This window comes from Rutidosis leptorrhynchoides, chromosome 9 (genome assembly GCF_046630445.1).
Source record: "Rutidosis leptorrhynchoides isolate AG116_Rl617_1_P2 chromosome 9, CSIRO_AGI_Rlap_v1, whole genome shotgun sequence".
Lineage (NCBI taxonomy): Eukaryota > Viridiplantae > Streptophyta > Magnoliopsida > Asterales > Asteraceae > Rutidosis > Rutidosis leptorrhynchoides.
This window is the reverse complement of record NC_092341.1, coordinates 145,303,348-145,321,271: the sequence shown is the minus strand read 5'-3', so window position 1 is coordinate 145,321,271 and position 17,924 is coordinate 145,303,348. Positions and strand designations below refer to the sequence as shown.

The 17,924-nt window shown below is 33.7% G+C and overlaps 1 protein-coding gene across 1 annotated transcript in view; it reads left to right on the top strand.

The window, feature by feature from the left end:
- Positions 1 to 15,817, top strand: part of LOC139868414 (ent-copalyl diphosphate synthase 1-like) — a 66,285-nt gene extending 50,468 nt beyond the window's left edge. The window contains exons 11-15 of the mRNA XM_071856748.1: positions 10,457 to 10,630; positions 10,724 to 10,915; positions 11,001 to 11,084; positions 11,280 to 11,368; positions 15,547 to 15,817. Of these exons, the coding sequence (XP_071712849.1) occupies positions 10,457 to 10,630; positions 10,724 to 10,915; positions 11,001 to 11,084; positions 11,280 to 11,368; positions 15,547 to 15,817 (810 nt within the window). The remainder of the gene's footprint in view (positions 1 to 10,456; positions 10,631 to 10,723; positions 10,916 to 11,000; positions 11,085 to 11,279; positions 11,369 to 15,546) is intronic.
- The last annotated feature ends 2,107 nt before the right edge of the window (positions 15,818 to 17,924 follow it).

Genomic DNA, 17,924 nt, shown 5'->3' with positions numbered 1-17,924 from the left:
TATTTTGTTTGTCAAGAAGAAAGATGGTACATTCAGGTTGTGTATCGACTACCGAGAGTTGAACAAACTTACCATCAAGAACCGCTACCCACTACCGAGAATCGACGACTTATTTGATCAACTACAAGGCTCGTCTGTTTATTCAAAGATTGACGTACGTTCCGGGTATCATCAAATGCGGGTGAAAGAAGATGATATTCCAAAGACTGCTTTCAGAACACGTTACGGTCATTACGAGTTTATGGTCATGCCGTTTGGTTTAACTAATGCACCAGCTGTGTTCATGGACCTTATGAACCGAGTGTGTGGACCATACCTTGACAAGTTTGTCATTGTTTTCATTGATGACATACTTATTTACTCAAAGAATGACCAAGAACACGGTGAACATTTGAGAAAGGTGTTAGAAGTATTGAGGAAGGAAGAATTGTACGCTAAGTTTTCAAAGTGTGCATTTTGGTTGGAAGAAGTTCAATTCCTCGGTCACATAGTGAACAAAGAAGGTATTAAGGTGGATCCGGCAAAGATAGAAACTGTTGAAAAGTGGGAAACCCCGAAAACTCCGAAACACATACGCCAGTTTTTAGGACTAGCTGGTTACTACAGAAGGTTCATCCAAGACTTTTCCAGAATAGCAAAACCCTTGACTGCATTAACGCATAAAGGGAAGAAATTTGAATGGAATGATGAACAAGAGAAAGCGTTTCAGTTATTGAAGAAAAAAACTAACTACGGCACCTATATTGTCATTGCCTGAAGGGAATGATGATTTTGTGATTTATTGTGACGCATCAAAGCAAGGTCTCGGTTATGTATTAATGCAACGAACGAAGGTGATTGCTTATGCGTCTAGACAATTGAAGATTCACGAATAAAATTATACGACGCATGATTTGGAATTAGGCGCGGTTGTTTTTGCATTAAAGACTTGGAGGAACTACTTATATGGGGTCAAAAGTATTATATATACCGACCACAAAAGTCTTCAACACATATTTAATCAGAAATAACTGAATATGAGGCAGCGTAAGTGGATTGAATTGTTGAATGATTACGACTTTGAGATTCGTTACCACCCGGGAAAGGCAAATGTGGTAGCCGATGCCTTGAGCAGGAAGGACAGAGAACCCATTCGAGTAAAATCTATGAGTATAATGATTCATAATAACCTTACTACTCAAATAAAGGAGGCGCAACAAGGAGTTTTAAAAGATGGAAATTTAAAGGATGAAATACCCAAAGGATCGGAGAAGCATCTTAATATTCGGGAAGACGGAACCCGGTATAGGGCTGAAAGGATTTGGGTACCAAAATTTGGAGATATGAGAGAAATGGTACTTAGAGAAGCTCATAAAACCAGATACTCAATACATCCTGGAACGGGGAAGATGTACAAGGATCTCAAGAAACATTTTTGGTGGCCGGGTATGAAAGCCGATGTTGCTAAATACGTTGGAGAATGTTTGACGTGTTCTAAGGTCAAAGCTGAGCATCAGAAACCATCAGGTCTACTTCAACAACCCGAAATCCCAGAATGGAAATGGGAAAACATTACCATGGATTTCATCACTAAATTGCCAAGGACTGCAAGTGGTTTTGATACTATTTGGGTAATAGTTGATCGTCTCACCAAATCAGCACACTTCCTGCCAATAAGAGAAGATGACAAGATGGAGAAGTTAGCACGACTGTATTTGAAGGAAGTCGTCTCCAGACATGGAATACCAATCTCTATTATCTCTGATAGGGATGGCAGATTTATTTCAAGATTCTGGCAGACATTACAGCAAGCATTAGGAACTCGTCTAGACATGAGTACTGCCTATCATCCACAAACTGATGGGCAGAGCGAAAGGAAGATACAAACGCTTGAAGACATGCTACGAGCATGTGTTATTGATTTCGGAAACAGTTGGGATCGACATCTACCGTTAGCAGAATTTTCCTACAACAACAGCTACCATTCAAGCATTGAGATGGCGCCGTTTGAAGCACTTTATGGTAGAAAGTGCAGGTCTCTGATTTGTTGGAGTGAAGTGGGGGATAGACAGATTACGGGCCCGGAGATTATACAAGAAACTACCGAGAAGATCATCCAAATTCAACAACGGTTGAAAACCGCCCAAAGTCGACAAAAGAGCTACGCTGACATTAAAAGAAAATATATAGAATTTGAAATTGGAGAGATGGTCATGCTTAAAGTTGCACCTTGGAAAGGCGTTGTTCGATTTGGTAAACGAGGGAAATTAAATCCAAGGTATATTGGACCATTCAAGATTATTGATCGTGTCGGACCAATAGCTTACCGACTTGAGTTACCTCAACAACTCGCGGCTGTACATAACACTTTCCACGTCTCGAATTTGGAGAAATGTTTTGCTAAAGAAGATCTCACTATTCCATTAGATGAAATCCAAATCAACGAAAAACTTCAATTCATCGAAGAACCCGTCGAAATAATGGATCGTGAGGTTAAAAGACTTAAGCAAAACAAGATACCAATTGTTAAGGTTCGATGGAATGCTCGTAGAGGACCCGAGTTCACCTGGGAGCATGAAGATCAGATGAAGAAGAAATACCCGCATCTATTTCCAGAAGATTCGTCAACACCTTCAACAGCTTAAAATTTCGGGACGAAATTTATTTAACGGGTAGGTACTGTAGTGACCCGAACTTTTCCATGTTTATATATATTAATTGAGATTGATATTTACATGATTAAATGTTTCCAACATGTTAAGCAATCAAACTTGTTAAGACTTGATTAATTGAAATATGTTTCATATAGACAATTGACCACCCAAGTTGACCGGTGATTCACGAACGTTAAAACTTGTAAAAACTATACGATGACATATATATGGTTATATATATAGTTAACATGTTTTTATTATAAGTATGTATCTCATTAGGTATTTTAACAATGAGTTATATACATAAAAATGAGACTATTAATTTAAGAAACTCGAAAACGATATATATAACGATTATCGTTATAACAACGTCTTACTAGGTACATATGAATCATATTAAGATATTGATACACTTGGTTAATTATGTTAAATGATAAGTAAATATATTATTAAGTGTATTAACAATGAAATACATATGTAAAAATAAGACTACTAACTTAATGATTTCGAAACGAGACATATATGTAACGATTATCGTTGTAACGACATTTAACTGTATATACATCATACTGAGATATATTATATATCATAATATCATGATAATATAACAATTTAACATCTCATTTGTTATAATAAACAATGGGTTAACAACATTCAACAAGATCATTAACCTAAAGGTTTCAAAACAACATTTACATGTAACGACTAACGATGACTTAACGACTCAGTTAAAATGTATATACATGTAGTGTTTTAATATGTATTCATACACTTTTTAAAGACTTCAAGACACTTATCAAAATACTTCTACTTAACAAAAATGCTTACAATTACATCCTCGTTCAGTTTCATCAACAATTCTACTCGTATGCACCCGTATTCGTACTCGTACAATACACAGCTTTTAGATGTATGTACTATTGGTATATACACTCCAATGATCAGCTCTTAGCAGCCCATGTGAGTCACCTAACACATGTGGGAACCATCATTTGGAAACTAGCATGAAATATCTCATAAAATTACAAAAATATGAGTAATCATTCATGACTTATTTACATGAAAACAAAATTACATATCCTTTATATCTAATCCATACACCAACGACCAAAAACACCTACAAACACTTTCATTCTTCAATTTTCTTCATCTAATTGATCTCTCTCAAGTTCTATCTTCAAGTTCTAAGTGTTCTTCATATATTTTACAAGTTCTAGTTACATAAAATCAAGAATACTTTCAAGTTTGCTAGCTCACTTCCAATCTTGTAAGGTGATCATCCAACCTCAAGAAATCTTTGTTTCTTACAGTAGGTTATCATTCTAATACAAGGTAATAATCATATTCAAACTTTGGTTCAATTTCTATAACTATAACAATCTTATTTCAAGTGATGATCTTACTTGAACTTGTTTTCGTGTCATGATTCTGCTTCAAGAACTTCGAGCCATCCAAGGATCCGTTGAAGCTAGATCTATTTTTCTCTTTTCCAGTAGGTTTATCCAAGGAACTTAAGGTAGTAATGATGTTCATAACATCATTCAATTCATACATATAAAGCTATCTTATTCGAAGGTTTAAACTTGTAATCACTAGAACATAGTTTAGTTAATTCTAAACTTGTTCGCAAACAAAAGTTAATCCTTCTAACTTGAATTTTAAAATCAACTAAACACATGTTCTATATCTATATGATATGCTAACTTAATGATTTAAAACCTGGAAACACGAAAAACACCGTAAAACCGGATTTACGCCGTCGTAGTAACACCGTGGGCTGTTTTGGGTTAGTTAATTAAAAACTATGATAAACTTTGATTTAAAAGTTGTTATTCTGAGAAAATGATTTTTATTATGAACATGAAACTATATCCAAAAATTATGGTTAAACTCAAAGTGGAAGTATGATTTCTAAAATGGTCATCTAGACGTCGTTCTTTCGACTGAAATGACTACCTTTACAAAAACGACTTGTAACTTATTTTTCCGACTATAAACCTATACTTTTTCTGTTTAGATTCATAAAATAGAGTTCAATATGAAACCATAGCAATTTGATTCACTCAAAACGGATTTAAAATGAAGAAGTTATGGGTAAAACAAGATTGGATAATTTTTCTCATTTTAGCTACGTGAAAATTGGTAACAAATCTATTCCAACCATAACTTAATCAACTTGTATTGTATATTATGTAATCTTGAGATACCATAGACACGTATACAATGTTTCGACCTATCATGTCGACACATCTATATATATTTCGGAACAACCATAGACACTCTATATGTGAATGTTGGAGTTAGCTATACATGGTTGAGGTTGATTCCAAAATATATATAGTTTGAGTTGTGATCAATACTGAGATACGTATACACTGGGTCGTGGATTGATTCAACATAATATTTATCGATTTATTTCTGTACATCTAACTGTGGACAACTAGTTGTAGGTTACTAACGAGGACAGCTGACTTAATAAACTTAAAACATCAAAATATATTAAAAGTGTTGTAAATATATTTTGAACATACTTTGATATATATGTATATATTGTTATAGGTTCGTGAATCAACCAGTGGCCAAGTCTTACTTCCCGACGAAGTAAAAATCTGTGAAAGTGACTTATAGTCCCACTTTTAAAATATAATATTTTTGGGATGAGAATACATGCAGGTTTTATAAATGATTTACAAAATAGACACAAGTACGTGAAACTACATTCTATGGTTGAATTATTGAAATCGAATATGCCCCTTTTTATTAAGTCTGGTAATCTAAGAATTAGGGAACAGACACCCTAATTGACGCGAATCCTAAAGATAGATCTATTGGGCTTAACAAACCCCATCCAAAGTACCGGATGCTTTAGTACTTCGAAATTTATATCATATCCGAAGGGTATCCCGGAATGATGGGGATATTCTTATATATGTATCTTGTTAATGTCGGTTACCAGGTGTTCACCATATGAATGATTTTTATCTCTATGTATGGGATGTGTATTGAAATATGAAATCTTGTGGTTTATTATTATGATGTGATATATATAGGTTAAACCTATAACTCACCAACATTTTTGTTGACGTTTTAAGCATGTTTATTCTCAAGTGATTATTAAGAGCTTCCGCTGTCGCATACTTAAATAAGGACGAGATTTGGAGTTCATGCTTGTATGATATTGTGTAAAAACTGCATTCAAGAAACTTATTTTGTTGTAACATATTTGTATTGTAAACCATTATGTAATGATCATGTGTAAACAAGATATTTTAGATTATCATTATTTGATAATCTACGTAAAGTTTTTTAAAACCTTTATCTATGAAATAAAGGTTATGGTTTGTTTTAAAAATGAATGCAGTCTTTGAAAAACGTCTCATATAGAGGTCAAAACCTCGCAACGAAATCAATTAATATGGAACGTTTTTAATCAATAAGAACGGGACATTTCATTGCTCGGTCTAACATTTCACGTAAGTTTTAGGTTCACAAACTATTCTCTCTATCTTAAGGAAAAGATTCCGGTGCTACTTATTATAAGCAGTTAAAAACTGCATGGGACGAATACATGTCCTTGCTTGCTATTCCTACTTGTTCAAGTGGTAGTACTAATGTTTTTATGACAATCCTGCAAGAATAACAAGTTACGGAATTCTTAATGGGGCTAAATGATGCCTATATGCTTATTCGTGGTAACATCCTGATGCAATCACCATTGCCTTCTCTTCTTAGTGAGTGTTATCGTTTGATTATTTAAGAAGAATCTCAACGTGAATGTAACACTACCCTTTCTGTGGGTGTTGATTATATTGCTCTTGTTGCTACTAATAGGAACATCTTTCTAAAGCATTCTTCTTCAGGTCATTCAAAAGGAAGAAACACTATCACTAATTCTCAAGGTGTTATTTTTGGCATTGCTCCGAATGGTCGATGTTCAATTTTTTTTCTTTTCACATTGTGTAATGTTTGGGGTAATTCACTTGATCGCTGTTTCAAGAAAATTAGGGTACTTAAGAAAATATACATGTTAATTTTTCCCAGACTAATGTAATTGAGTCTTCTACAAATGATTCATTGGCTAGTAGTTTACAAAAGAACAAATGAGTCAGTTAGTCGCTTTGCTCTCTCAACATAAGATGTCTCCTCAGAAGAATTCTCCTTTTGACATGTGTGCTGCTTTCATGATCGGTAAGAGATTTTTTTACTGGTCTAAACAATCAATGGGTAATTGATAGTGGTACAACAGAACACATGACTCCTCACCGGTTCATGTTTATTGAATAGAATGTTTTTCACAAATCATGCTTTATCGACATGCCTAATGGTCACCAAGCTAAGGTTCATCACATTGGTTCTGTTCTTCTAAATAAAAATGTGGTTCTTAATAATGTTCATCACTTACTAGATTTTCATTTCAATCTTCTATCAGTATATAAAATCTTATATCAATCTTATGCTTCCCTTTCCTTCACTCTCACCTCTTATGTTCTTCAGGTTCCTTCAATAGAGCATCCACTGGTCCTTGTGAAATTCAACACATTCTTTATTTTGTTGCCCAAACAAGTAAACATGCTCCAACACTATCTTTGTCTTTTTGTATTTTGTTAATGCCGTCTTGGCCATTTACCTTTTAATAGAATTCGATGTATTAGCTCTTTGCAATGTAATATTTCGTTTCCTACTGTTATTTGCAATACTTGTTCAAAAGCTCGAATGCCTAGACTTTCTTTTCCTTCATGTAATATTAAAACTTTAAGTATTTATGAGATGATTCATGTTGATTTATGGGGTCCTTATTCTAGTCTTACACACAATGGTTTTAAATATTCTTTAATCATTATCGATGATTTTTCTCATACTATTTGGACTCGTTTACTTTCTACCAGAAGTGCTACTTTTCAAACTATTATTTATTTCATTACTTATATCGAGAAGTATTTTAACACCACTGTTAAAATCATACGATCAAAAATTGGTATAGAATTCAAAGACATGACAGCCACTGCCTTTTATTCTCACAAAGGAATCATTCATCAAAATTCTTGTAACCCCACAACTCAAAAAAATGGTGTCGTCGAACGTAAACATAAACATCTTCTTGAAATCGTTCATGCTTTGTTCATTCAAGCAAAGCTACCAATTCAATATTGGGGAGATTGCATCTTAACTGCATCATATTTGATTAATCGATTTTCTTTGTCTATTATTCATAACAAGACTCTGTATGAAGTTTTAACGAACGTGGTTCCTTGATATGATCATAGGTTCTTTTGGTTGTCATTGTTTTGTTTTCACCCTTAAACATGCTCGTCTTAAATTCGAATCTCGAGCCATACCATGTGTTTTTTAGGATATCCTTTCAGCAAAAAATCATATAAATGCCTCGTTTTAATCAGTAAGAAAATCATATATAGTCGTGATTTTGATTTTCGTGAATAACATTATCCTTTCCATTACTTACCAAAACATTTTGAATCGATTATTTTTCCCTTACCTATTAATAATCCTTCTCATAACTTTATTCCCACTGTCCCTACCCATTCAATATCTACTAATTCCTCTTCGTTTTCACCTTTGAATGCTTCTCTCTCGCAAGGCCAATCTTTTGACTCTACTGATACTTTGATACCAACATCTTTTAATTTGTCACATGCTTCCACCACTCGTGAATCTCAAATTCGTATTACAGTTCTTTGTTCTACTCGAATTCCTACTTAATCTTCTCATCTGAAAGATTTTTTTGTCCTAAAAACACTACACCTAAACATTGGTGTAATCTGGTTTCTTTTTCTTATCTCATTCATTTTTTGTTCAAAATAGTCACCATAAAGAACCTAGATCTTGTATTGAGGCTTCCAAGCACCCTCATTGGGTTCGGGCTATGAATAACGAGATTTATTCTCTTCAATCCAATGACACTTGGGAGGTTTGCGATCTTCCCCCCAAGAAAAAGGCGTTAGGAAATCACTGGGTTTATAAGGTTAAACTCAAATCTGATGGTACAATAGAAAAGTTCAAAAGTAGATTGGTTGTTCAGGGTAATCATCAACGTGCGAGTATAGATGAGATTATTTTGATACTTTTTCTCTAGTAGTCAAAATGGCTACTGTCCGTAGTATTCTTGCACTTGCAGCTTCTAAACATTGGTTCATCCATCAAATGCATGTCAATAATGAATTTCTTCACGATGACTCTTTCAAAGAAGTATATATGAAGATGCCTTCAGGTATTCCTAATCCCAATTTTTTTTTCACCTTAGTAAATCTCACTATGGTCTTAAACAACCATGTCGACAATTTTTTTAAAAGCTTTCTCAAGCTCTTTTGCAACAAGGTTTTTACGTGTCCAAGAATGATTATAGTGTTTTTCTTAAAATTGATGATGGTCAAATGACTATTGTTGCTATGTATGTCGATGGCATCTGGGTTACTGATCCTATGACCGTTAGTCACCTAAAGGAATTTCTACATCAAGTAGTCACTTTCAAAGCTTTGGGTCTTCTTCACTATTTCTCGGGGATCGAAGTTTTTTATCTTGATACTGGCATTGTTTTATCTCAACATAAGTTTACTCAAGATTTACTAACTGATGTTGGGTTTTTGGATGGTAAATCCACTTTTACGCCCCTTCCTCTAAACATGAAGTTTTCTGATCCTTTTAGTCATACCTAAAGGATCCTTCTCACTATCTTTCATTGATTGTTATACTAAATTTTTTGACTCACACTCGCCGTGATCTTGCCTTCGCTATTCAAACTGTGAGTCAATTTATGCAAAATCCTAAACAAATACATCCATATTTTGTTCTTCATTAACTAAGATATATAATACAAGTGGCCAAGGTGTCCTTCTCAATGGCTCCACATAAATCAACATTCATGCCTATTCGGATTTTGATTGGGCAGCTTTTCCCATTTTCCATTCAATTACTAGTTATGTTATTTTATTTGGAGGATCACCGATAAGTTGAAAATCTAAAAAGCAATGTATCATTTCTTACTCTTCTTTCGAAGCAGCGTGCTATGTCCAATGATGCTGCTGAACTTACTTGGTTGGTTCTTTTATTCGAAGAGTTGGGTGTTACCAACTTGAGACCTATTACTCTGCACTGTGATAATCATTCAACTCTCCATATAGACAAGAATCCCGAGTTTCATGAGCGTACCAAACTTATTGAGTTTGATTGTCATTTTACGTGAGAAAAGGTCATGGAGGGCTTGATCAAGCTTAGTTATCATCCAACCCAGAATCAACTTGCTAATGTACTTACCAAGATCCTCTATTCTCAGTAGTTTCAAGAATTATTACACAAGCTGAGAATGTCTTCTCATCCTCCATTGGGGGTGGGGGGGGGGGGGTTTATAGAGTTATGTAAGCACATTTTTGTGTGTATTTTTGTTAGGGGTTTCTTTTTGTAATTTTTAGTCACATGTATCGTATTTAGGCTGATGATTAGCTCGTAAAAAATCAATTGAGCAGAAGTTATGTTCTTTCCATTTTTCTCTCTTGTTTGTTATATGAAACTTTTACATGTTCAAAAATTAGATGTGTACATGTAAAGAATTAGATGTGTATATGTGAAAGAAAATATAAATTTATTTTAAAATAACTTTGAGATTTCTCACATGTATTTTTGTGTTTAGAATTAAGATATATCAATGTTAGACATAATTAAATATACTAAAGCTATTATTTTAAAGTTTCTGCAAATTTCTACTTTGTTTAGTTATTGCAAAACTTGAACATGTTTTCTAGTAATACATTTTAATTTAGAAAATTTCCAGAGTTAAGTGCAACTAATGAATATTGTTTTTCCTTATATAGTGGAAGACATGGTTGTCCAATCTGCAAAAAGGAGTAGGAGGAGAAGCAGAACTCATAGTTCAAATTATAAGCTTTAGCAGTGGTCGATGGTTAATAAAAGAGGTGTTATCTCATCCTCAATACCGAAGAATATCTTCTGTCACTAATGACATTTGTCACATAATATCTACTAAGGTACGCAAATATTAGTTATTTTTCTCATATCATCTTGATTGATATTGATATCATCATTTTAACGGTTTAGCGTATATGTATCAATGTGTGTAGGACACTACCATAGGCTTCACCGTGGAATCAAAAATGCAAGAGCTGGTGCAACTCACATTTTGTCACTCACCTGATGATATTGATCCTGATTTGAAGAAGGTATTTTTAATGGTAGCCAAAACGTTCTACTATAAGGCGTATATTGATCCAGAGACAATAAACAACCACATTCATAAAGTGTTGTTTGAAAGAGTAGAATGATAGTGGTCGTAACATGGATTATGAGATTCGCTGCATAAAATTAGTGACAATGAAAACCATATTGATATAAGAATAGTACCAAAGGGCTTCTGACCTAGCAGTATCAAGGGAACTCATCAACCATGATGTTGTGAATTCAAGGGTCATCGTGAACAAATGGGTGCGTGTAGTAGTTCTAGAACAAGCTTTTCTAATAAGACATCCACTTTACATGTGGTATCATGTAAGATTATATAATTATGATTGTTGGATTGTAATGCTTGCGTTATTGTGAATTTGTGATGTACATTAATCTATTGTTGTTTGCATTTGATATGCACAAAATGGACGGTTTATTTTAGTGCGATGTCATCAGGTCGCTAATCGTCTATTAAGATTATCAGAGGAGAGTGGTAGTTTTAAATTTATAATAGCGGAGCCTAAATCTACTACTCCTTCTTACGAGTAAGTATGGGAAGTATAACTTAGGGTCGTCCGTTTAAGAAAACAACAAAATCGAACCTTCACAATAGCAAACTAGGGCACTTAGTAGACTAACTATTCTAAAGGAGTAGTTTGGTATAATTTTGGATTTTCTAATTTCTAAGATAAACAGATAAATAAAGTGATAAACTTTGATTTAAAAGTTGTTATTCTGAGAAAATGATTTTTATTATGAACATGAAACTATATCCAAAAATTATGGTTAAACTCAAAGTGGAAGTATGTTTTCTAAAATGGTCATCTAGACGTCGTTCTTTCGACTGAAATGACTACCTTTACAAAAACGACTTGTAACTTATTTTTCCGACTATAAACCTATACTTTTTCTGTTTAGATTCATAAAATAGAGTTCAATATGAAACCATAGCAATTTGATTCACTCAAAACGGATTTAAAATGAAGAAGTTATGGGTAAAACAAGATTGGATAATTTTTCTCATTTTAGCTACGTGAAAATTGGTAACAAATCTATTCCAACCATAACTTAATCAACTTGTATTGTATATTATGTAATCTTGAGATACCATAGACACGTATACAATGTTTCGACCTATCATGTCGACACATCTATATATATTTCGGAACAACCATAGACACTCTATATGTGAATGTTGGAGTTAGCTATACAGGGTTGAGGTTGATTCCAAAATATATATAGTTTGAGTTGTGATCAATACTGAGATACGTATACACTGGGTCGTGGATTGATTCAAGATAATATTTATCGATTTATTTCTGTACATCTAACTGTGGACAACTAGTTGTAGGTTACTAACGAGGACAGCTGACTTAATAAACTTAAAACATCAAAATATATTAAAAGTGTTGTAAATATATTTTGAACATACTTTGATATATATGTATATATTGTTATAGGTTCGTGAATCAACCAGTGGCCAAGTCTTACTTCCCGACGAAGTAAAAATCTGTGAAAGTGAGTTATAGTCCCACTTTTAAAATCTAATATTTTTGGGATGAGAATACATGCAGGTTTTATAAATGATTTACAAAATAGACACAAGTACGTGAAACTACATTCTATGGTTGAATTATTGAAATCGAATATGCCCCTTTTTATTAAGTCTGGTAATCTAAGAATTAGGGAACAGACACCCTAATTGACGCGAATCCTAAAGATAGATCTATTGGGCTTAACAAACCCCATCCAAAGTACCGGATGCTTTAGTACTTCGAAATTTATATCATATCCGAAGGGTATCCCGGAATGATGGGGATATTCTTATATATGCATCTTGTTAATGTCGGTTACCAGGTGTTCACCATATGAATGATTTTTATCTCTATGTATGGGATGTGTATTGAAATATGAAATCTTGTGGTCTATTATTATGATTTGATATATATAGGTTAAACCTATAACTCACCAACATTTTTGTTGACGTTTTAAGCATGTTTATTCTCAAGTGATTATTAAGAGCTTCCGCTGTCGCATACTTAAATAAGGACGAGATTTGGAGTTCATGCTTGTATGATATTGTGTAAAAACTGCATTCAAGAAACTTATTTTGTTGTAACATATTTGTATTGTAAACCATTATGTAATGATCGTGTGTAAACAAGATATTTTAGATTATCATTATTTGATAATCTACGTAAAGTTTTTTAAAACCTTTATCTATGAAATAAAGGTTATGGTTTGTTTTAAAAATGAATGCAGTCTTTGAAAAACGTCTCATATAGAGGTCAAAACCTCGCAACGAAATCAATTAATATGGAACGTTTTTAATCAATAAGAACGGGACATTTCATTGCTCGGTCTAACATTTCACGTAAGTTTTAGGTTCACAAACTATTCTCTCTATCTTAAGGAAAAGATTCCGGTGCTACTTATTATAAGCAGTTAAAAACTGCATGGGACGAATACATGTCCTTGCTTGCTATTCCTACTTGTTCAAGTGGTAGTACTAATGTTTTTATGACAATCCTGCAAGAATAACAAGTTACGGAATTCTTAATGGGGCTAAATGATGCCTATATGCTTATTCGTGGTAACATCCTGATGCAATCACCATTGCCTTCTCTTCTTAGTGAGTGTTATCGTTTGATTATTTAAGAAGAATCTCAACGTGAATGTAACACTACCCTTTCTGTGGGTGTTGATTATATTGCTCTTGTTGCTACTAATAGGAACATCTTTCTAAAGCATTCTTCTTCAGGTCATTCAAAAGGAAGAAACACTATCACTAATTCTCAAGGTGTTATTTTTGGCATTGCTCCGAATGGTCGATGTTCAATTTTTTTTTCTTTTCACATTGTGTAATGTTTGGGGTAATTCACTTGATCGCTGTTTCAAGAAAAATTAGGGTACTTAAGAAAATATACATGTTAATTTTTCCCAGACTAATGTAATTGAGTCTTCTACAAATGATTCATTGGCTAGTAGTTTACAAAAGAACAAATGAGTCAGTTAGTCGCTTTGCTCTCTCAACATAAGATGTCTCCTCAGAAGAATTCTCCTTTTGACATGTGTGCTGCTTTCATGATCGGTAAGAGATTTTTTTACTGGTCTAAACAATCAATGGGTAATTGATAGTGGTACAACAGAACACATGACTCCTCACCGGTTCATGTTTATTGAATAGAATGTTTTTCACAAATCATGCTTTATCGACATGCCTAATGGTCACCAAGCTAAGGTTCATCACATTGGTTCTGTTCTTCTAAATAAAAATGTGGTTCTTAATAATGTTCATCACTTACTAGATTTTCATTTCAATCTTCTATCAGTATATAAAATCTTATATCAATCTTATGCTTCCCTTTCCTTCACTCTCACCTCTTATGTTCTTCAGGTTCCTTCAATAGAGCATCCACTGGTCCTTGTGAAATTCAACACATTCTTTATTTTGTTGCCCAAACAAGTAAACATGCTCCAACACTATCTTTGTCTTTTTGTATTTTGTTAATGCCGTCTTGGCCATTTACCTTTTAATAGAATTCGATGTATTAGCTCTTTGCAATGTAATATTTCGTTTCCTACTGTTATTTGCAATACTTGTTCAAAAGCTCGAATGCCTAGACTTTCTTTTCCTTCATGTAATATTAAAACTTTAAGTATTTATGAGATGATTCATGTTGATTTATGGGGTCCTTATTCTAGTCTTACACACAATGGTTTTAAATATTCTTTAATCATTATCGATGATTTTTCTCGTACTATTTGGACTCGTTTACTTTCTACCAGAAGTGCTACTTTTCAAACTATTATTTATTTCATTACTTATATCGAGAAGTATTTTAACACCACTGTTAAAATCATACGATCAAAAATTGGTATAGAATTCAAAGACATGACAGCCACTGCCTTTTATTCTCACAAAGGAATCATTCATCAAAATTCTTGTAACCCCACAACTCAAAAAAATGGTGTCGTCGAACGTAAACATAAACATCTTCTTGAAATCGTTCATGCTTTGTTCATTCAAGCAAAGCTACCAATTCAATATTGGGGAGATTGCATCTTAACTGCATCATATTTGATTAATCGATTTTCTTTATCTATTATTCATAACAAGACTCTGTATGAAGTTTTAACGAACGTGGTTCCTTGATATGATCATAGGTTCTTTTGGTTGTCATTGTTTTGTTTTCACCCTTAAACATGCTCGTCTTAAATTCGAATCTCGAGCCATACCATGTGTTTTTTAGGATATCCTTTCAGCAAGAAATCATATAAATGCCTCGTTTTAATCAGTAAGAAAATCATATATAGTCGTGATTTTGATTTTCGTGAATAACATTATCCTTTCCATTACTTACCAAAACATTTTGAATCGATTATTTTTCCCTTACCTATTAATAATCCTTCTCATAACTTTATTCCCACTGTCCCTACCCATTCAATATCTACTAATTCCTCTTCGTTTTCACCTTTGAATGCTTCTCTCTCGCAAGGCCAATCTTTTGACTCTACTGATACTTTGATACCAACATCTTTTAATTTGTCACATGCTTCCACCACTCGTGAATCTCAAATTCGTATTACAGTTCTTTGTTCTACTCGAATTCCTACTTAATCTTCTCATCTGAAAGATTTTTTTGTCCTAAAAACACTACACCTAAACATTGGTGTAATCTGGTTTCTTTTTCTTATCTCATTCATTTTTTGTTCAAAATAGTCACCATAAAGTACCTAGATCTTGTATTGAGGCTTCCAAGCACCCTCATTGGGTTCGGGCTATGAATAACGAGATTTATTCTCTTCAATCCAATGACACTTGGGAGGTTTGCGATCTTCCCCCCAAGAAAAAGGCGTTAGGAAATCACTGGGTTTATAAGGTTAAACTCAAATCTGATGGTACAATAGAAAAGTTCAAAAGTAGATTGGTTGTTCAGGGTAATCATCAACGTGCGAGTATAGATGAGATTATTTTGATACTTTTTCTCTAGTAGTCAAAATGGCTACTGTCCGTAGTATTCTTGCACTTGCAGCTTCTAAACATTGGTTCATCCATCAAATGCATGTCAATAATGAATTTCTTCACGATGACTCTTTCAAAGAAGTATATATGAAGATGCCTTCAGGTATTCCTAATCCCAATTTTTTTTTCACCTTAGTAAATCTCACTATGGTCTTAAACAACCATGTCGACAATTTTTTTAAAAGCTTTCTCAAGCTCTTTTGCAACAAGGTTTTTACGTGTCCAAGAATGATTATAGTGTTTTTCTTAAAATTGATGATGGTCAAATGACTATTGTTGCTATGTATGTCGATGGCATCTGGGTTACTGATCCTATGACCGTTAGTCACCTAAAGGAATTTCTACATCAAGTAGTCACTTTCAAAGCTTTGGGTCTTCTTCACTATTTCCCGGGGATCGAAGTTTTTTATCTTGATACTGGCATTGTTTTATCTCAACATAAGTTTACTCAAGATTTACTAACTGATGTTGGGTTTTTGGATGGTAAATCCACTTTTACGCCCCTTCCTCTAAACATGAAGTTTTCTGATCCTTTTAGTCATACCTAAAGGATCCTTCTCACTATCTTTCATTGATTGTTATACTAAATTTTTTGACTCACACTCGCCGTGATCTTGCCTTCGCTATTCAAACTGTGAGTCAATTTATGCAAAATCCTAAACAAATACATCCATATTTTGTTCTTCATTAACTAAGATATATAATACAAGTGGCCAAGGTGTCCTTCTCAATGGCTCCACATAAATCAACCTTCATGCCTATTCGGATTTTGATTGGGCAGCTTTTCCCATTTTCCATTCAATTACTAGTTATGTTATTTTATTTGGAGGATCACCGATAAGTTGAAAATCTAAAAAGCAATGTATCATTTCTTACTCTTCTTTCGAAGCAGCGTGCTATGTCCAATGATGCTGCTGAACTTACTTGGTTGGTTCTTTTATTCGAAGAGTTGGGTGTTACCAACTTGAGACCTATTACTCTGCACTGTGATAATCATTCAACTCTCCATATAGACAAGAATCCCGAGTTTCATGAGCGTACCAAACTTATTGAGTTTGATTGTCATTTTACGTGAGAAAAGGTCATGGAGGGCTTGATCAAGCTTAGTTATCATCCAACCCAGAATCAACTTGCTAATGTACTTACCAAGATCCTCTATTCTCAGTAGTTTCAAGAATTATTACACAAGCTGAGGATGTCTTCTCATCCTCCATTGGGGGGGGGGGGGGGGGGGGGGGTTTATAGAGTTATGTAAGCACATTTTTGTGTGTATTTTTGTTAGGGGTTTCTTTTTGTAATTTTTAGTCACATGTATCGTATTTAGGCTGATGATTAGCTCGTAAAAAATCAATTGAGCAGAAGTTATGTTCTTTCCATTTTTCTCTCTTGTTTGTTATATGAAACTTTTACATGTTCAAAAATTAGATGTGTACATGTAAAGAATTAGATGTGTATATGTGAAAGAAAATATAAATTTATTTTAAAATAACTTTGAGATTTCTCACATGTATTTTTGTGTTTAGAATTAAGATATATCAATGTTAGACATAATTAAATATACTAAAGCTATTATTTTAAAGTTTCTGCAAATTTCTACTTTGTTTAGTTATTGCAAAACTTGAACATGTTTTCTAGTAATACATTTTAATTTAGAAAATTTCCAGAGTTAAGTGCAACTAATGAATATTGTTTTTCCTTATATAGTGGAAGACATGGTTGTCCAATCTGCAAAAAGGAGTAGGAGGAGAAGCAGAACTCATAGTTCAAATTATAAGCTTTAGCAGTGGTCGATGGTTAATAAAAGAGGTGTTATCTCATCCTCAATACCGAAGAATATCTTCTGTCACTAATGACATTTGTCACATAATATCTACTAAGGTACGCAAATATTAGTTATTTTTCTCATATCATCTTGATTGATATTGATATCATCATTTTAACGGTTTAGCGTATATGTATCAATGTGTGTAGGACACTACCATAGGCTTCACCGTGGAATCAAAAATGCAAGAGCTGGTGCAACTCACATTTTGTCACTCACCTGATGATATTGATCCTGATTTGAAGAAGGTATT